The following is a 24,055-nucleotide window of genomic DNA, read 5'->3' on the forward strand; positions in this document are numbered from 1 at the left end:
GGAGGGAATTGATTAGCTCATCCCCACTGGCTTTTCCAGCTCTGATGTTGGCCATTTCAAGGACGTTCAAGTCACACAGACCCCCATCCACCTGTCAAAAAGTTGTGATCCACCTTGAAGATGTTGGGAATAGTCTAGACCAAGGGTCCCCAAAGAGCAGTCCGTGGAACCCCAGCTAGGCACAAAGCTAATAGGGTTGTATGAGAAAGGGTTCTAAGGGTCAGCTAAGTGTGGGAAACATGCTTCAACAGGAACAAAAAAAGTTTCAGCCTTCTGGGAGCCTTCCTTGTGTGGGACTCCCTATGAATCACCAAGGGCGGGGGGGGACAGAGCATGCCCCAGAAGGATCTGACCAAGATGGGAGGCTGGTGGAGTGGTTGGAAGGAACACACTTTGGGAAATGCTGTCCTAGCTACAGCTGTTGGTGTCCAGGCCCAGCGGCATCGACTGCTTCTGGAGAAAGGGGTTCGAGAGATACCAGACCACACAGTATGAATTAGTGGGGACAGAAGGGCTGGAGTGGCAGGTTCCAAACAGCCTCTGAGGTTTGGTCTGGGAGGTGCCAGCCAGTCTCAGACACAGAAGGAAACAGAGAGCTAGGGCCAGAGGGGACAGGGCCACCAGAGCCCCAGCCCAGGAAGGGCTGTCTCCTCACACCCACAAACCCTGGCTCCTGTTTGAGGCTCCACAGTGACAAGTCAAGGCCAGGTGGACAGTTCTGTCCCAAGGCAGGCCCAGGTGTGTGTGGGGACACTCTCCAAGAATGTCCCACTTTGCCTGGACCAGGCACTGGAGACACGCAGGTGACCAGAAAGTCCTTCCCCTCGGAGTTTCCCAACTGGGGTAGGGGGACAGGCAGGCCATTTCCAGGACTGGGGGAGGCATGGTCAGGAACAGCTCTCCCACCAAAGCAAAGTGGAAGGGGGGGGTGGAGATGGCACCCCAGGCAGCTGGCACATGTGTCAACCAGAGCAGAGCAGCCCCCTCACAGCTGGGGTCAGGGTGTGCTGACGGTGAGTGGTGGTCTCTGAGATTGGGGTCACAGAGGGGGCTGGGTCTTGGGGGACCTCAAAGTCCAGCCCAAAGAGTTCTAAGGGCTTTATGAAGGGGGGTGGTGCAGTGGTTAAAACACTCAGCTGCTAACTGAAGGTTGGTGGTTTGAACCCACCAGCCGCTCTGAGGGAAAAAGATGTGCCAATCTGAAGATTTATAGCCTAGGAACCCTATGGGGCCGCTCTACTCTGTCCTAAATGGTCACCAAGAGTCCAAATCTATTCAAAGACAACGGGGTTTGGTTTTTGGTTTGGTTATGGATTACATTGTGTCTCTCCCAAATATGTGTTGGGATCCTAAACCCTATACCTGTGGATGTAATCCTGTTTGGGAATAAGGTCTTTGTTTTATGTTAACAAAGCTACATCAGTGTAGGGTGTGTCTTAAACCTGATTTCTTCTGAGAGACAAAAAGCAGACTGACACAGAAGCAGCAGAAATAGGGAAGACAGACAGTGGGACGAGGGGACCACTGGGCTGCAGAGGCTGAGACAGGAATCTCCCCCAGGGCCCACAGAGAGAGCCTCCCCCTAGAGCCGGTGCCCAGGATTCAGACTTCCAGCCTGCTGCCCTGCGAGAAATGAATTCCCGCTCTTTAAAGTCCCCACTTGTGGTGTTTGTGTCACAGCAGCCTAGGAAAGCCAGATTGGGAGGGACGAGGACAACTTTGTAATTCAGAAAGAATCCGGCCAGCAGTTGGGGGAGGACACCGGGTCCAGGTAGAGGCAGGGGATGGGGGTGGCAGGCCATGGGAGGCCACAGCTGGGGCAGATGTGAAGGGAGTCAGCGGATGACAGGGAGGAAAAATCCAGAGGCTGTGGGTGGGGGGGACCCAGGCCGATGTCCAGAGTGTGGCCTTGGAGAAGCCCCCCAGGTGGGACAATGAGTAGGGTCCGACTCACTCAGGCTGGCCCTCCAGGCTGATGAGCTCTGTCCGCACAAAGCCGACCTGGCCCGAGGCTGCATGCCGGCCAAGGCACCAGGGTAGGCCGGGCACCCGTGCTCCGAGGACCTGGATGGGGTCACCCTCTCGGAAGGTCATCTCATCGGGCCTGGAGCCCTGGCAGTCTCCCACTGCCGAGGCCAGGCCCCCTGCTGTGGGAAAGAAGCCAATGGTCAGTGCTGGGGGGCGGCACGGGGTGGGGGAGGGTACAACATGTCCTCAGGCCAGGGAACAAGGTCCTGCGGTGACCTTGGGCTCTGTCACTCATGCAGGCAGCATACCTTTCATCTGTCGGGGTGCAGTGGGGTGAATAGGGGCCCCCCAAATTTATGTCCACCAGCAACTTCAGAAGTTGCCCCTATTTGGAAAGAGTGTCTTTGCAGATGTGACTAAGTACAGGCCCTGGGGATGAGGCCGTCCTGGATTAACAGCTGTGCCCTAATCCAATGACAAGGCTCCTTACAAGAAAAAAAAAGGCAGACACACAGGGAAGGCGAGGCAGAGGCCAGAGGGGTGCGGCCCCAGCCCAGGCTTCCAGCAGCCCCTGGAAGCTGGGAGGGAGGCAGGGAGACACCTCCCTCAGAGCCTCCGAAGCAAGCCGCCCTCCGACACGTTGACTTTGACTTTGGACTTCTGCCCCCAGAGTTGTGACAGAGTGTCTGTCTGTCGTTTTAAGCCTCCAGTGTGTGGTGCCTTGTTGCAGCCATCACAGGACCCTAACACAGGGTTTGCAGAAAAGTGTTGCCACAGCAATGTGAGGGGATGTGTGCCCACCTGGTCCCGCCTCCAAAGAAAACCAAACCCACTGCTGTCGAGTCGATTCCGACTCAGAGCAACCCTATAGGACAAAGTAGAACTACCCCATAGTGTTTCCAAAGAGCACCTGGTAGATTCGAACTGCTGACCTTTTGGTCAGCAGCCATAGCACTTAACCACTAGACCACCAGGTTTCCACCTGATCCCCAGGTGGTGGCGTTTGTTTCGCCCACTGAACAGAAACTGAGGCCTGAAGACAGGTGACGTTGGCTCAGGCCCAGCACAGCTGCAAACACAAGCTGGTCTGTAACCCCTCCCCTCCCCACATGAAGCCTTGTGTCCAGGTAACAGGTACAGAGGCAGGTCAGACAGGGGCTGGCTTGGTGCATGGTATGACACGCTGGACCGGGGGCTCCTGCCAGAGCCTCTTCTCGAACAGCAGACCTTGCTGGGCGAGGCCCCGCCTCAGCCGCAGCTGCTGCCTCCCAGGAGGCTCACGTGGAACCAGAAAGAAAGCAGAGTCGAGAGCCTGCTGAGCTGTGACTGGAGGCACAGTCGAGGCCCTTTGGGGGCCGGCCGACGAGGGCCCCCAGCCCGGTGTTGCGGTAAGCTGTGTGGTTTGGACTGGCCAATGGGTCTGCCTGAGCCCTCCTCCTGCCCCTTACCTGTTATCGCGAGGCCAGGCGCCACAGATCCATCCATGGAGTCCTCCAGGGAGTCCCAGGGGACCCTCAGAGCCCACCTGGAGAGGAAAGGGGGGTCTTTGCTGCTGGGAATTCAGATTTGGGGCAGATTGAAACCCTGCCGAGACGAGGAGAGTCAGCAGCCCCCCAGTGACCAGAGAGGACCCCAGCGTGCAAGGGCCACCTCTCCCTCATCCCTTGCACCTGCCCATGGGTGCAGCCTTCAGGCCCCCCATCCCTGAGCCCTGCAGAACTCCCAAAGCATCTGCCCCTCGGCCACCTCCACCAGCTCAGAGCAATGGGGGAGTAGGGGCTCCAGCCAGGGGCTCCGGAGGCCCAGATTCAAAACCTGGTCCTGCTGCCCCCTTGCTGTGTGGCCTCAGCAGATGGCTTCTCTCTCGAGGCCTTGGTTCCTTCAGCTAGAAAGCAAGAAAGTGGGCAAGACAGTCCACTGTCTCTCCTTCGTGGTGTAACATGCCGGAAAGCTTATGCTGAAGAAGGGCACAGGGAGGCACTCAGTGTCCTCTGTGGGGACCCTGCTGACCATACCATGCAGGGAGTTGTGGGGAGACTTACAGCAGAAAGGCCTCTCTGGTCTTAGTGAGAGAAGCCGAGCCACAGCTCAATGTCTCAAGGACACTGCTAAGTGGTCAGATGGAGTTTCTCTTTTCTCTTTGGCTTCCAAGAAGGTCCAAGCCAGATTTACACCCCACATCCAGTAAGTGAGCAGGAGCTTACATTTTACCTGTGCTAGCATGCTTTTTTCACTTTGGCTGCCAGGAAGCTCCAAGCCAGGTTTATGTCCACATTCAGTAAGTAGGCAGGAGCCTAAGCTTTTCCTGTGCTAGCATACCCTTTGGTTCCTAGTTGGACAGACTTCCGCATGCCTTCTGACTATGGGCACCCAGGTCATGTCACTCCCTCAAGAAGTTTTTGGAATGAGCCAGAATGGGAGGCAAGAGCTCCATGCTATCTCACCCCAGGACAGTTTGCCATGTAGATCACTGCCTTGTCCTGAGGTGGAAGCCAGAAGCTAAGAGAAGTAGACCAACCCATCGAGGCCACGCACAGTTCTATCTGCTCCCTGGCCTGAGGGCTGGGCTGGACCTGGAGGCCTCACAGCACTACAGGACAGCAGGAGGTGAGAAACGAAGGTCGGTACCTACTGATGAAATGGAGTCAAAGGTTCCAGGACCACTGCAGCCACTTCCTCAGAGGACGTGCTGGGGCTGGGGCTCCGCGAGTCCACTTCTGAGGCTGCTTCTCCCTGGGGGCCCTGCCCTGCACCCCAGGGTCCAGTTGCTGCTCTCACGCCAAGGTCAGGACACAGGACAAAGTAGGACCCTTCAAAGGTACCAGGTGGTCACGTCAGGTGCCTGGCACTGAGGGACCAACTGCCCTCTACAGCCACAGAATCTAGCTGCCCCCAGGGGGGCCGAAGGAACGTGGACCCGGGGCTAGGACCCAGACACAGCCCCGGCTCAGCCTCAGGCTCTCCCCGGGCCTCAGCTTCCCCATCTGGGCTATGAAGGGCCAGACATGGGACCCCAGGTGTCCCTCCTGCTGACTGCCCCATGAGCACGACTGTGCTGGGCGCGGTTCCCCTCTTCTCTGTGGTAAGGGTAGGAAAGGGCCCGTTTTCAACCCTTAGAGCTCAGACTCAGAGTCCAGTTATGAGGCTGGCATCCCCGTTTCTTTGGGGGCTGACAAGGGTCTTTATAAGGATGTGAGAGTACCTGGGACATATTGCTGTCAGCATCGCCCCAAGACCCCCCACCCCTGCCTGAGCCCCACCCCCACTTCAGCTCACATGAGTCTGTCTCGTCTCCATTGGTGGTCAGAGCCCTGGAAGCTTCCGGCACCCCGTGTCCCCATCCCAGCCCTGCCCATCCCCCACCTCACCTGGTTGTTGAGGCTCACCTTCCTGCATAAGCAGACTCTCGTGCATCAGCCTCAGGGTCTCCTCCTCCAAGCAGACCTCCAGGGCTGTCTCCTCCTCATCCTCGGGCGCCTGCAGCCAGAAGGTCTGGTCCACCAGCAGGTTCTCCAGGCAGTGAGGTATGAAGCCTGGGGGAATCAGCCTAGTTATCAAGGAGCTCTGGACGGAGGCCAGGGGCTGCGCACCCCTCACAGCCCGGAGCTGGCCGGGCCACGCATGGACCAGGCCCCAGGCAACCCCAGGTGACACACTGCCCCTGCCCACAACCCTCCAGACCCTCCTCTGGCTGTCCAGCTTCAAGGAGGTTTAGCTGAGTCAGTGGAGCTAAATGGCCCCAGTTGAAATCTTGGCTTTACAAGCCACTGGCTGGAGCCCAACAAGTCACCCAACCTCTGTACCTCTGTGCTACAGATTGAATTGTGCCTCCCTAAAATGTGTGATCTAAATCCTAACCCTATACCTATGGAATAAGGGCCCTGCTGGCGAAGTGATTGAAGTGCTCTGCTGTTAACAGAAAGGTCAGTGGTTCGAACCCACCAGCCGCTCCACAGCAGAAAGATGTGACAGTCTGCTTCTGTAAAGATGTATGGCCTAAGAAACCTTATGGGGCAGTTCTACTCTGTCCTATGGGATCACTAGGAGTCTGAATCCACTGGACTCGAGGGCAGTGGGTTTGGTAATTCTATTTGGGAATAGGGTTTTCTTTGTTATGTTAATAAGGATAGTATAGGGTGTGTTTTAAACCAATCATGTTTGAGACATAAAAAGAGCAGATTAGGCACAGAGGAAAGCAAGGACAAGAGGGGAAAATAGACGCCCCGTGGGGATCTCTAGCGAACACCAGGAGAACAGTAGAGAAGCTGAGACAAGGACCTTCCCCTAGAGCTGGCGCCCTGAATTCAGACTTCTAGCCTCCTAAACTGCAAGAAAATAAATGTCTGTTGGTTAAAGCTCCCCCCATGCGGTACTTCTGTTACAGCAGCTGTCAGGGACTGAGACAGTCTGATTCTCACGTGTAAGGTGGAGAGTTGAACACGAAGATAAGAAACCCAGAGGAGCCTCTAGCTGTCATCCCTCATCTCCATCACCTTCAGGTCTTGTCTTGGCGATGCTGCGATGTCCTTTCACCCCATTTCAGGTAGTGAGCCCCCCAACCACAGCCTACCCAGCAGGAAGTATTGACTTGCTCTCTGTTTATAAGGATAAGGGAAATGATGAAAAGGTCATTCATTCGAAGGACATGTGGTGTGCAGTGTTGAAGAAGGGAGCCAGGAAAGCCTGCCACCTTCTGACCAATACCATGGGAAGGTTAGACTGGGATCAGTTACTTCCACTAGGAACCTCAGTGTCCTCCTCTGTGATGAGAACAGCATTCAAGATAGAGGTTAGCACAGGCTTTCTCAAGGTGCTCAAGAAATGGCGTCTGTTGTTCTCGTTGTCCGAGGGCCTGAGTCATCCAGCGAGGATGATGGACCAAGATTCCCAGGGAGATGAAATTAAAAACCAGTTGCCACTGAGTCGATCCGGACTCATGGCGACCCCACGTGTCTCAGAGCAGAGCTGTGCTCCACAGGGTTTTCAGGGACTGGTCTTTCAGAAGTAAATCATCAGGGCCTTCTTCCGAGGTGCCTCTGGGTGGACTTGAACCTTCAACTTTTCAGTTAGCAACCGGGTGCGTTAAATATTTGCACCACCCAGCGACTCCTGAAGATGCAGTTAGGTTCTGTAAATGCCTCTAGGTAGAGCCAGAATCGGCTTGGCAGCAACTAACAACAACAACAACGGGGCTGGGAATTTTTAGAAAGAGAGCAATTTGGACAAGGTTGAAATAATATGTTCCCTGGTCCCCACTCGGGTGATCGGAACTCAGCTTCCCTCCAAGCTTGGTTAAGTAAAATCATGCGCGGTGGCAGTGGAAGGAATTGGTACGTGCGTGTTCAGCTTAAAGAAACCCTGGTGGCATGGTGGTTAAGAGCTCAGCTGCTAACCGAAAGGTCAGCAATTCCAATCCAGCAGGCACTCCTTGGAAACCTATGGGGCAGTTCTCCCCTGTCCTGTAGGGTGGCTACGAGTTGGATTTGACTTGAGAGCAATGGGTTTGGCTATTGTTTTTCAGTTCAGCCTAGATCATTCTGGCTACAAAGAATGATTGCATTCCACCGGCCACACCATCCCTCCCTCAGAACAAGGGACGTGTTGTTTTTGTCCCTTGTGGGCTAACCTACCATTATAGGGTCGCTAGAGTCAGAATCGACTTGATGGACGGCAGCGGGTTTCGGGACTAACCTATATCCTAAAGCACTGATTTGAAACAAGTGTCCCCATGGGTGTCCCCATAACCAGGGAGGGGGGCTCGAGCCTGGGAGGGCCATGCTTTACCAAGAGCGTGGTAGGTGGAGAACTTCCAGATCTCTTCAAAGGTCTTAAACGTCACCGCAATCTGGCCTCGGTCGCTGTGGATGGACAACAGCCTGGCTGATAATTCCTTAAAGAAAACAAATAGAAATCAGGAACATCTCGGGGGTTTGGGGCTACTGGCCATCAGGAGGTCAGGAGCCACCCAGCTGGGAACATCCTGCAGAGTGACCCCGGAAGGCGATGCAAGTGCACAGCAGATTCCTTTATGGTCCAAGTCTACTCCTCCCCAGCTCGAAAGCCAGCCATGGCTCCCCAGTGCCTGTGGCCAAACTCATGCTCCTTCCCAGAGCTCGTGTTGCCCCTCTGCCCTCTGCACTTCCCCGCCTGCCCTTTTGCCTGATTTCTTCATCCCTGAGATGCCAGGTTCTCCCAGTATGATTCTAGTCCCTGCTCACAGTGCATTCTCAGCCTCGAGCTACCCCACCCCTGCCTTCCAGCTCCTCCTGCAATGTGGCTTCAGCTCCAGCAATGCTGCTTCTCCACAGACACTCCTGGTGGTGATGGTCACATCAAAAACAGCAACAGCTATTGGAGGCCATTGGGTGGCACTGTGTCAGCGCTTGGCTGCTGACTGAAAGGTTGGAGGTTCTAGTCTGCCTGGAGGTGCTGTGGAAGAAAGGCCTGGCAATCTATTTCCAAAAAGCCAGTCATTGAAAACCCATGGAGCTCAGTTCTGCTCTGGCACACGCGGGGTTGTCACGAGTCTGGGTTGATCAACTGCAACTGGTTTTGTGTTTTAACAGTGCAACACTCACAACTCATGAAGTGGGAGTGCTATTGTCATCCCGTTTAACAGGTGAAGACACAGACCCCTGTTTCTTATCCAGTGTCTGACTACCAGTAAGTGGAGCAGCTGCCATCCAAACCCAGGACACTCCCGCCAGCATCCTAAACCTTGGCCGCTCTCTTTGTCGAGCTTCAACTATGTGCTGGGCCCTGGGCTGGGGCTGTTCACACACTCTCATGTTGGCTCTGAGGAGCAGTAACTCTAAGTATGCCCAGCATATGGGGGAGGATGCTGGACCCACAGCGGTAAGGGGTGTCAGCCAAGGCCAAGCCAGTCTGACTCCAAAATGTGAGATCATAACTGCCCAGCCAGGCCCTGATCCCAGGACTCTGCCACCCATGGGAGACCTGCCAGCCCAGCCCCCTCCTCCCACAACCCTCTGATCCAGCAAAACAAGAAAATGAAAAAGATCGGCTCCACACCTTTTTACTCCCCATAAAAGAGACTCAAAAGTTGCAAGGGACAGAATTTGGAAAATAGTGGCCTGTGTCCCCATGGTCTGCCTGAGGATCCTGGGACAAGACACCCTACCATCCTGCCCTCCTGTCCAACCCCGGCCCACTCCTCTGCTCCGTCCCCCTCCATCTCCATCCTTGCGCCTGCCCCCCTGAGACCCCAGCCGTGGTGCCCACTCACCCCGAGCACACGTGCCACCTCCCTGGTATCGTTCTCCAGCAGCCGGAGCCTTGCCCGCACTGCCTGCTGCAGCTTGGGGTCCGGCCGCCTGCTCCTCCTCTGCACGGCCAGCACTGTCAAGGTCAGGTCTGCAAGGGGCAGATGGGGGTCAGTGGTCTGCCTGGCCCTCCCTGTGAGTCCCCCATCCACACGGGTAACATGGAGGCCACAGGGCCTGGGGCTCATGGGGCCCAGGTCCTGGAGCCGAGAGACTAGGTCCATATTTTGACCCGTCACTGCCCACCATAAACCAGACAAGTGGTGTGTCTGCCCTGACCCTCATTGCCAGAGTGTGAAATGAGTTAGAGCCAACTGTCCTGAGCCCACCTGTGCTGAGCTCACCTGTCCTGAACACACCTGTCCTGAGTCCACCCACCCTAGACTCATCTGTCCTGAACCTGTCTGTCCTGAGCTCACCTGTCCTTACCTAAACTTGTTTGTCCTGAGCCTGCCTGTCCTAAATCCACCTGTCCGGAACATACCTGCCCTGAACACATCCATCCTGGACTCATCTATCTTGCATCTACCTGCCCTGAGCCTACCCATCCTAACCCACCTGTCATGAACCCACCCATCCTGGACTCACCTCTCCTGAGCCTGCCTGTCCTGAGCTCACCTGTTCTTACCTAACTCACTTGTCCTGAGCTCACCTGTCCTGAGCCCACCCACCTTGGACTCGCCTGTCCTGGGTCTGCCTGTCCTGAACGCACCTGTTCTTACCTAAACCCACTTGTCCTGAGCTCACCTGTCCTAAATCCACCTGTCCTGAGCCCACTGACCTAAACTTGCTTCTCCTAAGCCCACCCATCCTGGAGTCACCTGTCCTGAGCACACCTATCCTGGAGTCACCTGTGCTGAGCCCACCCATCCTGGAGTCACCTGTGCTGAGCCCACCCATCCTGGAGTCACCTGTCCTGAGCACACCTATCCTGCAGAGCAATGGGAGAAGAGGGCCACACTACACCCCAGAACAGGCTGGCACAGACCAGGTGTTCAGTAGATGGTCCCTGGTCACCGTTACTTCTACCTCTGGCCTCTCCAAGCTCCAATCCATCACTGCAGAATTCTCCATTCCCTCCCACCCTCCAAACTGCTTCCTCCCCTTTCTTTCTCAGCTTCAAAAGGGCCCCCCACTTTCACCAGCCCCTCCCCTCCAGGTCAAAGCTGCCTCTCGTTCACCCAGTACATCAGCCCCCCAGCAAATCCCACTGGCTCTGTCTGGTGGGTTGAATTGTGTCTTCCCAAAAGACGTGCTGAGATCCTGACCCTGGCACCTGTGAACACGGCCTCGTTAGGGAATAGGGTCTTTGCAGAAGTTAGCGAGTTAAGATGAGGTCACGCTGGAGGGGTGGCCCTAATCCAGTGACGGGCGTCCACACCAGAGCAGGAGAGGACACAGAGACACATGGAGGAGATGGCCATGCGAGGATACAGGGCAAGGCACCTGTGTCCCCTCACCACTCGGAGGCTGCACCTTCCCTGTGTGTCCTTGCCAGCACACAGGCTCCTGGAGCAGCCACCTCAGCTCTCTCCTTTCCTCTCCATGCCGGGCTGGGAATGTGGAGAAAACGAGCCTTCCTGATCCTGACCTCAAGACTTCCACTGCCAGGAAGTGGTGGTCTCAGACCTGGCCCCCAGCCCCTGCAAAACGCAGCGAAGAGGGGGAAGCAAGGAGGAGAGAGAGGAATAGGGAGGGAGGAGAGGGAGGAGAGAGGAGGGGAGGGAAGAAGGAAGGAGGGGGGCAGAAAGGGAGGGGGAGGGGGAGAGGGGAACAGGAGAAGAGGGTAGAAAGGAGGCAGAGGAGGAAGGTGGGGAAGGGGGAGGGGGCAGGAAGAGAGGGAGATGGTGTCATGGATTGAATTATGTCTCCCCACAAAAAACATGTGTATCAATGGTTAGGCCATAATTCCCAGTATTGTGTGGTTGTCCTCCATTTTGTGATTGTAATTTTATGTTAAGAGGATTAGGGTGGGATTGTAACACACCAACATTCAGGTCACCTCCCTGATCCAAGGTAAAGGTTGTTTCCCTGGGGTGTGGCCTGCACCATCTTTTATCTCTCAAGAGATAAAAGGGAAGCAAGCAGACAGCTGGGGACCTCATACCACCAAGAAAGCAGTGCTGGGAGCAGAGCGCGTCCTTTGGACCTGGGGTCCCTGCACCTGAGAAGTTCCTCGACCAGGGGAAGATTGAGGACAAAGACCTTCTTCCAGAGCCAACAGAGAAAGCCTTCCTCTGGAGCTGATGCCCTGAATTTGGGCTTGTAACCTGCTAGACTGTGAGAAAATAAATTTCTCTTTGTTAAAGCCATCCACTTGTGGTATTTCTGTTACGGCAGCAGCAGGTGACTAAGACAGGTGGGAAAAGGACAGAGGGGAAGGGAGGGAAGAAAAGGAGGAGGGAAGAGTAGGGGGAGGTCTAGGGGAGGGGAGAGGGGAAGGAAGAGAAGGGGGGAACACAGGGGAAAGGGAAGAGGTGAAGGGGGGAGCAGGGGGGAGGACAAGCCCCCAAACCTCTAGAAGAGCATCCAGCCCCTGCCTTAGAACTTTCTAGCCAGGGCTCGCCCCTGTGTGGAAGGACCAGTGGCCAGCTGAATGGGCTGCGCTCCCCACACAGGGTTCTAGGAGACTCTAGGAGGTTTCAGCTCTTGGCTCCTGTTGGCAGAGGCTTTGCATTTTAACATACAATTTACCACCCCTCCCCCAAATTGTTCAACAGGCCCTCTCTCTCCAGGGTGAGGATGCAAGTGGCCTCCCTGGAACTGGGACCACAGGCTCGCTGACCCTCGCAGGGAAGTGCGAGGACAAGGGAGGGGCAGATGCCAATGTTGGGGTCCCTGAACCCCCCACGGCCAGGAGTTGGGAGTGGGGCCTCAAGTAAAGAGCTTCCTCTGGGCCCACCTCTGCTTGCCCTGCCCCCTTGGCCCAGGGACTCTGTCCCCTGCTCCATCCTCCCTGCCCCGGGAAATCCCACTCTTGGAGCCACTCACAGGCCCCCTCCACTGGGCAGCTGGCCCTGCACGGTGCTCCTGAGATCCCCTCCCTCCCTGTGCACCCCCAAACTCAGTGGATACTTTCTGCTGGTCTGACCACACCCCTCCTGGGAGCCTCTCCCCAGGGGGGTCTCTCAAGGGTCTCCCTTTCTCCCATGGGCCATCCCCTTGACTGAGCCACACAGCCCCTACAGGCTGACCTTGGCTTCAGGCCCCTGGTAGAAATACAGACTCTTGGACCAGGTCATCCGCATTTGACAAGCCCCTCCCCAACCCCACGGGAATGTTAAGGTGGTAGGCTGGAGTCCTTGGAAATCCTGGTGGTGTAGTGGTTAAGAGCTATGGTTCTAACCAAAAGGTCAGCCGCAGTTTGAATCCACCGGGCGCTCCCTGGAAACCCTCTGTGGCAGCTCTACTCTGTCCCGTGGGATTGCTATGCGGTAGAATCAGCTCACCGGCAATGGGGTTTTAGGCTGCCGTCCTACTGGGGGCCCCGGGTCAGACAATCCTTAACCCATAGTCCCTAGGACACCGGAGGACTGGAGACGAGGGAGGCGTCCAGGGCCCTGCACCCTATGATTTAACTCACATGCAGCGTAGATGACCTACCTGTCGGATACGCTGCCATCTGGCCCAGAAGGGTCCCTCAGCAGGCCTTGCGCTGCCAGATTGGGGAGCAGCACCTGTGTCTGCAATATAGCAGGTTGGGAGAGAGGTAATTCAGGTGAGAACAAGCAAGTATTCGCAATGCAGGCACTGAACCCTCCAGATCTTTCTCAAAAAGAAGAGGTGAGCGTATGCAATTACGAACCACCTGTCTTAGTTCTCCAGTGCTGCTATAACAGAAATACCACAAGTGGGCGGCTTTAACAGAGAAATTTATTTCCTCAGTTTAGGAGGCTAGAAGTCTGAATTCAAGGTGCTCGTTCTAGGGGAAGGCTCTCTCTCTGCTGGCTCTGGAGGAAGGTCCTCTTCTCTTTTGAACTTCTGCTCCTGGGAGATCTCCACATGCCTTGGCATCTCTCTTCCCCCATCTCTGCTCACTCGCTTGCTTGTTTAATCTCTTTTATATCTCAAAAGAGACTGGCTCCAGGTACACCCTACACTAACCCTGTCTCATTAGCATAATAAAGCCACTCCATTCCCAAATGGAATTATAACCACAGGCATAGAGCTAGGATTTACCACACATGTCCTTAGGGGACACATTTCAATCCCTAACACCACCTTTTGTGTGGCTACCTGTAACAGGTCACCACACATGCAAAGGCTTGGAGCAATACAGCTGTATCATCCTATAGCCTGGGAGGGAGAAGAAATTGAAGTTGCCAACAACTTCATTCTGCTTGGATCAACAATCAACATCCATGGAAGCAGGGGTCAAGAAATCAAGCAACATACATTGTGCAAATCTGCTGCAAAAGACCACTTTAAAGTTCTGAAAAGCGAAGATGTCACTTTGAAGACTAAGATGCCCCTGACCCAAGCCACGGTCTTTTCAGTCACCTTGCATGCATGCGAAAGCTAGACGATAATAAGAGGAAGACAGGAGAACTGAAGGGTTCAAACTGTGATGTTGCTGAAGAATACTGACCTGACAGCAGGGACGAATCAGTCTTAGAATAAATACAACCAGAACGCTCCTTAGATGGCGAGACTTATTTTGGACATGTCATCAGGACAGAACAATTGCTAGAAAGAGACATCATGGAGGGTCAGCAAAAATGAGGGAAGCCCCCCGGGAGACGGACTGACACCGTAGCCACAACAATGGGCTTAAACATACCAATGATTGCGACGGTGGCTCAGGACGGGGCAATGTTTTGTCCTGTTACCCACAAGGTCGCCCCGAGTCTGAGCCGACTCAATGGCAACCAACAACAATGTAGTTTGAGAGGCAGAAATGCCACACATGTGCCACTGACCTGAAATCAAGGTGTGGGCAGGGCTGGTTCCTTCTGGAGGCCCCAGAGGGAGAATCCATTTCCTTGTCTTTTCCAGCTCTAGAGGCCGCCCACGAGGAAACCCTGGTGGCGTAGTGGTTAAGAGCTACGGCTGTTAAAGGTCTGCAGTTCAGATCCTCCAGGTGCTCCTTGGAAACTCTATGGGGCAGTTCTAGTCTGTGCCGTAGGGTCACTATGAGTCGGAACCCACTCGATGGCAGTGGTTTTTTTTTGGTGAGGCCACCTACAGTCCTTGGCTCATGGCCCCCTCCTCCACCTTCAAGGCCAGCAGTGTAAAAAAAAACATCCTTATATTCTCTCTCTCTCTCATCCTCCTGCCTCTCTCATAAAGACCCTTGCGATGACATTGGGCCCATCTGGATAACCCAGGATCTCTCCCATTTCAAAATCCCTCACTTGACCACGCCTGCAGGGCCCCTTTCGCATGGAAGGTCACATACACACAGGCTCTGGGGGTGAGGACTCAGATGTCTTTGGCCTGTTATTCTGTGGGTCTGGCAGATAGTGCTGTGTTCTGGTCTGGCTGCACCCTCTCCTGTTGGGTGCTCTGAGAAGCCTGCAAGTGTGTCACGTGGGGCTCATGGTCAAGCTGAGGACTCATGAGGTGCCCTCAAATGCCAGGGCCAGGGAGCATCCCAGGGGTCAGGACTAGGAGGGGTCCATAGGGCAGAGGCCCTGGCTCAGGTCTCATGGCCTGTGCATGGCCAAACTGGGACTTGAACCCTTGAACTTGGGTCCTCTATCACTGCCCATCCCCAGGGTCCTTGGCCAGCTTTTCCATCTCCTTACGCCTCTGCAGAATTTGCATCTTAGCCAACAGCAGACATGTTGAAGTCCTACCCTGTAAGTGTGAGCATGACCTGGTGTGGAAATAGGGTCTTTGAAGACGTTATCAGCTGAATTAATGTAAGGTTATTGCAGAATAGTCCCTGGGTGGGGCAAATGATTAAATGCTCAACTACCCACAGAAAGGTTGGAGGTTTGAGTCCACTTAGAGGCGCCTCAGAAAAAAGGCCTGGCAATCTACTTCCAAAAAATCAGCAATCAAAAACCCCGGGGCCCAGGTCTTCTCTGACATGGGATTGTCATGAGTCACAGCTGACTTGACGGCAGCTGTTTTTCTTTATGCCAGAATAGGGTGGTCCCAACCCCATCCAAGTGGTGTCTTATAAAGCCAAGAAGAGACACAGAGACGGAGACAGAGGAAGGACGCCATGTGTCGCTGCAGCTGCAGCCCTGGAATGTCGGGAGCCACCAGGAGCTGGGAGAGAGGCAGGAGCAGTCTCCCGCAGAGCCTCAGAAGGGACCGCACAGCTGACACCCTGGTCTCGGACCCCCAGCCTCCAGAGCTGCAAGATGACAAACTCCTGTTCTTCCACGCCCCCTAGTTTGTGGTTCTTTGTCACACAGCCCTGGATAACTAACACACCGTAACTAACACAAGCAGGGCCAGCTTGTGCAGACCTGTGGTTTCCAGCAGCTGATACCAAACTCCAGTACTCTCTGAAGCCCCTGGGACAGAGACATCAGACACGACCACGCCAGCTGCCCACCAGCCCTGGGCCTTGAGCGTCTCTGCCGGAAGTGCCGGGCGTCATGAGGGCGCTCATTTCACAGCCGCAACTGTTAACTGCCTGCAGTACACCAAGCCGGGTCTACCGTGTGCCGGGCCCTCCCACGCTGTGCCAGCCCCCCATACACCAGGCCCTGCCCCCAGCACGCCAGTCTCGACCTATGATGAGCCAGGCCCCGCCCCCAGGGCTTCAGGCCCTGCCCACAGCGCCCCAGGTCCCACCCACAGTGCTCCAGGCCCCGCCCCCAGGGCTTCAGGCCCTGCCCACAGTGCCCCAGGTCCCACCCACAGTGTACCAGGTCCTGCCCACAGTGCTCCAGGCCCCGCCCCCAGGGCTTCAGGCCCTGCCCACAGCGCCCCAGGTCCCACCCACAGTGCTCCAGGCCCCGCCCCCAGGGCTTCAGGCCCTGCCCACAGCGCCCCAGGTCCCACCCACAGTGCTCCAGGCCCCGCCCCCAGGGCTTCAGGCCCTGCCCACAGCGCCCCAGGTCCCACCCACAGTGTACCAGGTCCTGCCCACACTTTTCCAGGCCCTGCCCCCAGTGCTGCAGGCCCTGCCCATGGTGTTCCAGACCCCACCCTCAGTGCTCCAGGCCCTGCCCATGATACTCTAGACCCCACCCTTGGTGCCCCAGGCCCTGCCCATGGTGATCCAGGCCCCACCCGTAGCAGCCGGGCCCCTCTGACTGCCCTGTGTGGCTCCCCCCCTTTACTGGCCCACTGGCTCCATGTCCCAGGGCCCAGCCCAGAGCCAGCACACCAGGGCTCAGAGCTGTCTGCCACGTGGAAAGAAGCAGACAGTGCCCTGATCCAGGTTTACAACACCACCTCCTGCCCAGTGAAGAAGCCTGGGCTCCTGGGAGAAGTGCTGACCCTGTGGCAGGGCAGGAAAGTACAGGATGTACCCAGAGTGTCTAACTACGTGCTCAGAGTGAGGGGACATGTCGGACGGCCAAACTGGGGACAACATGGACCCCAAAACAAATCGTCATGGCGGGGGCTACAGCCCAGAGAATAAGCTGCCCCTGGATGGGCCTGCACCAATGCAGAGGCAGGGGGTCCGGGGGCTAGGGGACAGCCCTCCTTACACAGAAAGCCAGTTAGCAGGTGTGGACGGATGAAGAACGAGTCAGCACGCGGCAGCATCACCAGTCAAGAACCACCGGTGCCTGAGAAAAGCTGGGTTTGATGAGGAATAGGATATTCAGTCTCCAAGCACCTAGGGAGCCCAAGTGGTGCAGTGGTTAAAGCCCTCGGCTGCTAACCAAAAGGTCGACGGTTCGAACCTGACAGCCACCCCGTGGGAGAAATATATGGCAGTCTGCCTCTGTAAAGATTACAGCCTTGGAAACCCTGTGGGGCAGTTCTACTTTGTCCTATAGGGTCATTGTGAGTCAGAATCGACCCCACAGCAGTACGTTTGTTTTTTTGGTTGTTTTCCAAGCATCTTCCCACAAGTTGCGTGCTAGTTATGAAGGGAGAACCAGCACCTTTACAGAGAGGTCACCTGGCAGACTCACCTCCACCAGGTGATCTAAGTCAGCATCCCCAGTGGGGACACCTACCGACACCGCGTGCCTCCTGACACAGTGGCTGAGGACAAAGTCCCAAATGTATCTCCTGAGTCTAGTCCTAAAGACACGTCAGCTGTCCCCAAATCCAGGCACGGTCCACACAGCAGCTGGCCTCTCCTCCTCAAAATATCAACTTCCAGATGGAAAGACTCCAGAGAGGCATGGCAACAGAATGTAACGCGTGGCCCCCATAACCCGTAGCCCACCTTTTGGTTAGCAGCTGAACTCTTAACCACTGTACCACCAGGGCTCCAACGCATGGCCCAGGAGTTCGTTTTGCCATAAAGGATGTTCCTGAGAGGACTGGCAAAGCCCGAATGAGCTCAGTAGATTAGATAGCAGCATTAGTAAAACCGTGACCTCGATGTCGGTGTGATTGCACTCTGCGATGTGGGGTGAAATGAGTTCCTTTATGTGGCCTTTTGACTTAGGTTTTTTGGAAAACATCTTGAGAGATTTTTTTTCCCTAAGCTCTTTATAGTTACCTTTGCTCTAGTTTTCTACCCCAGAGGATTTCCTACTTTTGTCCAGACTGATGGACACTTCCTGGGTAAACTATAAACAACTTGGTTTGATACTTTTTGTCTGGTCCTGGGCTGCAGCCTGCCCTCTGATTGGTGGGTACCTTGTAGGGATTGGTTGATAGACTGCTATGTGATGTCTCTGTGGGTTCTTTTCATGCAAATGAGATGAGTTATAGCCTACTATGCAAATGAAGTGTCTGTGGACTAACGAGAGGAGATTGGTTAGTTCATGGCCCTGGTGTGGGGGGAGAGGAGGCACACCTTAAAATTGACAAGGAGCTGTGTATATAAGCAGCCAACCCCACAGAAGTTTTTCAGACAGAAAGAAACAGGAAGAGAAGCAACAGAAGCAGCAAAAGGAAGAAAGAAGAGAGAAGAAGCAGAGAGAGAGAGAGGAGAGGCAAGAAACCTCCTAAAAGACCTGTAGCATGGGTCAAAGGTTGTGACATTGAAGACCCAGTGGCAGAGCCAACAGCGACAGATGGCAGGGCCAAGGGGAGCCTGACCTCAGGGGGCTGAGAGGAGGCCTGCAAGGCCGAGAGGATCCGAGAGAAGTGTCCTGAACTAAAGAAGGGAGACTTTGCCTACATGCTCTCTGATCCTGGTCCTGAGTTGTACCCGGTTCTGTAGTGAACCAGTTAATTCTAAGCCTGTCCTGTTGAGTTCCGTGTGACCATTGCAACGTATTAGTGAACCCAGCAGATAAGCCATGATAAGCCCTGGGAGGGATGGCTGGTGTCAGAATAGGTAAAAAGGCTGGACGGTGGAGGCTTGTCTGACCTCCACCTCCTAGGAATCAGCTTTGGGCTGACGGTGAGTCTCATCCCCCATGAAGTTAGATGGGTTCTGACCATGCCACTACTACGACCCTTTCACAGTGGGAGGGAATGTCCTGGTTTTAAGACATGGGTGTGTATTTTGGGCTAAAGGGCATTGCATCTGCAACTCACTCTCAAATTGTGCAGGAAAAAAAATATATGTATGTATAATATATATGGAAACCCTGGTGCCACAGTGGTTTAAGAGCTCGGCTGCTTACCAAAAAGTCAGCAGTTCAAACCCACCAGGCGCTCCTTGGAACCCCTACGGGGCAGTTCTACCCTATCCTTTAGGGTTGCTATGAGCTGGGATCGACTCAACTTCAGCGGGTTTGGTTTTATATATCAGTTACTGTAGGGTCAACCCCGATCTCATGGCTTCCTGGTGTGTGTCAGAGCAGAACTGTGCTCCACAGGGCTTTGGGCTTGTTTTCTATGTCCTGTGCTGTACTTTCCATTGTTATTTTAATGTGAACTTTCCCTACTCACAAATAAAACGGTTTACTGTGTAACAGTGTATATTCTGATTCATAGATAGCAGAATCCAATCCCGTGTTCACACAACGTCCAAATCAAATAACGTCCTATTTCACAGAACGTGTCGGACCTTTGGGGACACATGTACAGTAAAACCTGCAAAAGCCGGAAACCGTAAGGCAGAAAACTATCAGAGAAGGAAAACTCAAATATTTTCCGTTAATCGAGACCAATCGAAAGTGGTTAGACTGCACGCGTCAAAGGCAGAAAACTCACAAGACCCGGAAAAACAAGGCAATCCCAATGAGTTCTGGCTCTCACAGGTTTCACCGTATATATATACATGTATGCATGTATGTACGCGTGTGTGTGTGTGTGTGTGTGTGTGTATGGAAACCTGGTGGGGTAATTGTTAGGTTTGGCTGCTAACCAAAAGGTTGGCTGTTGGAATCCACCAGGCGCTCCTTGGAAACCGTATGGGGCAGTTCTACTCCGTCCTGTAGGGTTGCTATGAGCTGGGATCGACTCAACGGCAGCGGGTGTATACATACATGGACAGAGAGACAGAGGTCCTGCATGCGGTAACGTGTTGGCTTTTGAGCAATCAGAGCGAGGGTGACTGGGAATTGCTTGTACTCTTTCTCGCAATGCTTATCATCAGGCTGGAACAGAACAAAGTCAGAAGCTCATAGCGGCTTCTCGGCTGTGGAGAGTCCAGGCCCTCCGCTGGCCCCTGCCCAAGGCCGGCTGGCATCCCAGCCCAGAAGAGGAGCTGCGAGCGCTTGCCAGTGCTCCCAGATCTCCATGGCAGCTGGCTGCTTCCTGGAGCCTCTGCAGGAGGGAGACCTGGCACAGGTCAGGATTCTCCGCCCACACCCCAGCCCGAGGGATGCCCTGAAGCCCTCTGCTCGTCAGCTCCTGGCCCTCCCAGGGGTGGCAGCTCTGAGGAGGCTCATCCGACACTGTGTGCAGCTTTTCCAGCCTCTCCAAGTGCCTGGGGGGACACAGCATCCTTCGTTTCCACGGGCGTCCCCCTGGGTGGTGGGCTCCGCAGGCTCCCGGCTGCAGGACCACCTCCCGTGAATCAGCACCCGGGAGCACGCCCCCTCAGCCCTCCTCAACTCTGCCCATGCCTGGAAGGGCCAAAATAACAGGTACATAAAAAAAAAAGAAAAGAAAGAAACCAAGTGCCATCGAGTTGATTCCAACTCATAGCAACCCTATAAGACAAAGTGGAACTGTCCTCTAGGTTTTCCAAGGAGGGGCTGGTGGATCCAAAGCGCCGACCTTTTGCTTAGCAGCCAAGCTCTTGACCACTGTACCACCAGGGCTTTGGTATAAAAAATAACAGGTATAAATAACAAAATGTCGCTGTTGGGTGCTGTCGACTTGGACTCATAGCAACCCCATGGGACAAAGTAGAACTGCCCGATAGGGTTTCTTAGGCTGTGATCTTTACGTGAGCAGATCACCAGGTTTTTCTCCGGAGGACCCGCCGGGTGTAGAAAACACCTCTAGCAGCAGGCTTTTATTGTGTCAGGCTGCAGTGAGGCACACGGGAGATTCTGTCTGCATTCTCACACAGGGGAGCCATTCACCCGTTATTCAAGGCCCCACTGAGTGTCCACAATGCGCCCAGCCCTGGAGAGCCCAGAGCGAGGCAGCGAGGCAGCGGACAGGCAGGTGGTGGGAAAGCCCAGGAAAGGACCAGAGCTGCAGGCACAGTCTCAGGCCACAGGCAATGGCTTGGGCTCCCCCCTCCCTCCCCCTCCCCAGGGTCTCTTCTAGGGGATGGGGTCCTGGAGCTCACCTGGACCACCCCTCAGGTTCACAGGTGGGGAAACTGAGGCCCAAATGCACGGTGGCCCAGCCATAGTCAGGGATAGAGCCAGGTCTCCTGAGCATCTGCCACAAGCCATGCCTGTCACAGGTTAGCAGGTGACTTCTGGGGCCACAGATGCACATAGACTGTGGCGGGGTGCGGTGGGGGAGTTAGGACTGACACGGCGGAGGACACACAGCCTGTGGCCACCACACTAACATCACCCCTCCTCCTGGCATCAAAAGGGCCCTCCCCAGGAACGTTTCCCTTCCAGGAATGCAGTGACTATTCAACCAGGACTGTGCTGGAACCCCTGCCGTCCCCCTCGGCAGAAAGCAGCCCTCCCATGGCATCAGGCCACCTGGGGGGAGTCCTGCCTGGGCCACGGGTCATCTGGGGACAGGGAGCAAGTCTCTTCCCTCTCTGGCCTTGGGGTGGCCCTGGGAAACCAGGGGTGCCCCGCCCTGAGTCATCCACTGGGTTTATGAGGATGGGGCAGGATGGGACAGATGCAAATACCTGTAAAAGAGCCGTAAACACAACCTAGGCAGTGTTTCTGGAGCATTCTCCCAGGCACTTTTCCCTTGTTCTGTGCAGCTGTTTTGTTATCAAAGACGCGACCCTGGAAAAACACGAGTTAGGCCCTTGTCTCTGGCAAGTGACTCACGGCACAGTTATTCCTGTGAGCATACACTGAGGAAGAGAACACAAAAGAACCCTCACAGCCACCTGCTCTTCAGCCAGAGGCCTGGGGAGGCAGGACAGATGGTGGACCCTGCCCACGGCGCCTGACTCCATGGGCCCCTTGTGCCCCCAGCCCACAGACAGGCGTGTGCTCTTGGTCACACCCCGGACTCCCTTGTCCTCACTGCCACCACCGCCAGAGGACTTCTCAGGCCCTCACCCTGGTGGGGCTGGCTCCTCAGGGCCTGGGGGAGGTATGGGGTGGCCGCCTTGGCTGGGCCCTCCAAGGCCCGAGGTGGCCTCATTGATGAGGGCTGGGGGTGCCCAGCTGGCCTTCTGCAGAGAGGGGATAGGGAGGTGGTCAGCAGAGAAGGACTTCTCAGGGAAGAGGCCACCGGGACCAACACACCGTTGCAGGCAGAGGCAGAGCACAAGAAGAGAGAAAGAAGGGAGAACTCCAAATCGCCGAGTGCCTGCATCCTCCCAGACCTAATCGAGGCACTAACCGCTGGGTGGACATGGCTGTGACGGCATCATATCTTTGGTGGCATGTCCCGACCTCATTTCCCTCGGCATCCTCTTTAGTCCTAACTACTTGCCAGCTCCCTTTACCCCAGGGCCTTTGCACGTGCTGCTGCTTTTGCCTGGGAAGCTCCTCCCCCCCTTCACTCGGACTCCCTGCTCAGCCTTCTCCAGCTCATCGGGCCCTCAGCCAGCTGCCAGCTATAGGGCCAGGCCCGTCCCGAGCCCCTCAGAGCCCCCTCAATGCCCACAGCTCTAGACAAGAAGGATGAGAGTTGACACACTCAGGACCATCCTGGAAGCCATTTTCACAGGTGCAGGTCCCTCTGGGGAGCCTCGGAGCACAGCTGTGTGTCCACCACAGCCGCACACAGGTGTCTCAGCTGCACTGCCTCCCCCAAACCCCACATTAGTCATTTTAGATGAGAACCGGTGTTCTGAGGGGCTTCGTAACCCACACAGCCCCTCATTTTCACACACATTCACACACTCACACACACTCCCTCTCATACACACTCACATTCACTCTGACTCACAAGCCCACACATTCCTTCACTCTCATACACATTCACACACCACACTCACACACACTCACACTTATATAAACACCCTCACTCTCTTACACACTCACACACACACCCTCACTTTCTCACCCTCACACACACTCACCCTCACAGTCACACATACACCATCACTCTCTCATACCCTCACTCACACTCACACACCCCCTCAATCTCACACACTCACACACTCTCACGCTCACACCCTCACTCTCTCACACACTCACACACACCCTCACACTCACACCCACTCACACCTTCACTCTCATACACTCAAACACATCCTCACTCACACACTCACACACACTCACACCTCCACTGTCTCATACACACACACACTCTCACTCACACTCACACACACACCCTCACTCTCATAATCACTCACAATCACACCGTTGGTGTCCATGTCCCTCACCTCTAAAAGGCACTCACACAAAGCTCACCCTGAAACTGCCTGCCCCTGCTGATATCACCAGCTCAGAGCCCCAGACAGGCTGACCATTCCAGCCCAGAGACCAGCCCCGCCACATGGGGAGAGCCTCTCGTGGAAGCCTGCTCCCTGGAGAGCCACCAAGCACCCCCTCAGAGACAGAGGGCCCCAGATGGGCATGTGGTGGGCTCAGGATGGGCAGGGTGGCAGTGGCCCTCCTGACACTGCTCTACCCCAGGAACTCCCCCTCCCCAAACCCTGAGCTGGGCCCAGGCTTTGACGAGGCCCCCGGCCTCCACCTTGTGTCTGTCCATCTGTGGGATGGATGGGGCAGGGAGGGCCAGTTTGTCCCCTGACCTTGCCCCATCCTGGCTCCAAGCTGCGGGCCCAGTCCAGCCTGCCAGTTAGGAACTCAGACACAAGATTGGAGGGATGGCTCCAGCAGCAGGTCCTGGGGAGGGACAGGAGTCGAACGGTCAGGAAGACACCCGAGGAGGGGACCCCACAGGAGAGAACGTAAGAGGAGAGCAAGCCAGGGTGGGAGGGAGTGGCGGTGGCCCTCCATGGGGGACAGAAGGGCCAGCATCTAGACACTAGACTCCATGGGGCACCCCACATGGCTAGCACACCCTGGTGAAGCTCAGGGCTCTGAGAGGCCACACGGTCGGTTGGCACAGAGCAGTGAGCCCCAAGACATGACCTGGGGGGGCTGTTCTCTGCACCCACTGCTGTCCCCATGGCCCCAACTTCCCTTCTCGTTGCTGGACAATATACACAGGGGCCAGCAGGGCAGCCTCTGCCCAGCACCCTGCTGCTCCCCAAATTTAGTGTGTATTGCACCTTGGGGACCCCTTCCCCTGTC

General features: G+C 55.4%; 1 protein-coding gene across 8 annotated transcripts in view; it reads right to left on the minus strand.

The window, feature by feature from the left end:
* The window catches only part of SH3TC1 (SH3 domain and tetratricopeptide repeats 1), a 62,234-nt gene that overhangs the window by 32,918 nt on the left and 5,261 nt on the right, over positions 1–24,055 (minus strand). Inside the window, exons 2-10 of one of the 8 annotated variants that reach the window (XM_064286195.1) lie at positions 21,517–21,619; positions 13,840–13,937; positions 12,855–12,934; positions 9,215–9,342; positions 7,753–7,858; positions 5,355–5,501; positions 4,601–4,778; positions 3,417–3,493; positions 1,955–2,147 (exon numbers count right to left, since the gene is read on the minus strand). In XM_064286195.1, coding sequence (XP_064142265.1) covers positions 1,955–2,147; positions 3,417–3,493; positions 4,601–4,778; positions 5,355–5,501; positions 7,753–7,858; positions 9,215–9,342; positions 12,855–12,873 — 848 coding nt within the window. In that variant the 5' untranslated portion in view covers positions 12,874–12,934; positions 13,840–13,937; positions 21,517–21,619. Of the gene's footprint in view, positions 1–1,954; positions 2,148–3,416; positions 3,494–4,596; positions 4,779–5,354; positions 5,502–7,752; positions 7,859–9,214; positions 9,343–12,854; positions 12,935–13,839; positions 15,897–21,516; positions 21,620–24,055 lie in introns of those variants that run through there. The other 7 variants (XM_064286197.1, XM_064286199.1, XM_064286196.1 and 4 more) reach the window with 7 other exon arrangements.

This window comes from Loxodonta africana, chromosome 5 (assembly GCF_030014295.1).
Source record: "Loxodonta africana isolate mLoxAfr1 chromosome 5, mLoxAfr1.hap2, whole genome shotgun sequence".
Lineage (NCBI taxonomy): Eukaryota > Metazoa > Chordata > Mammalia > Proboscidea > Elephantidae > Loxodonta > Loxodonta africana.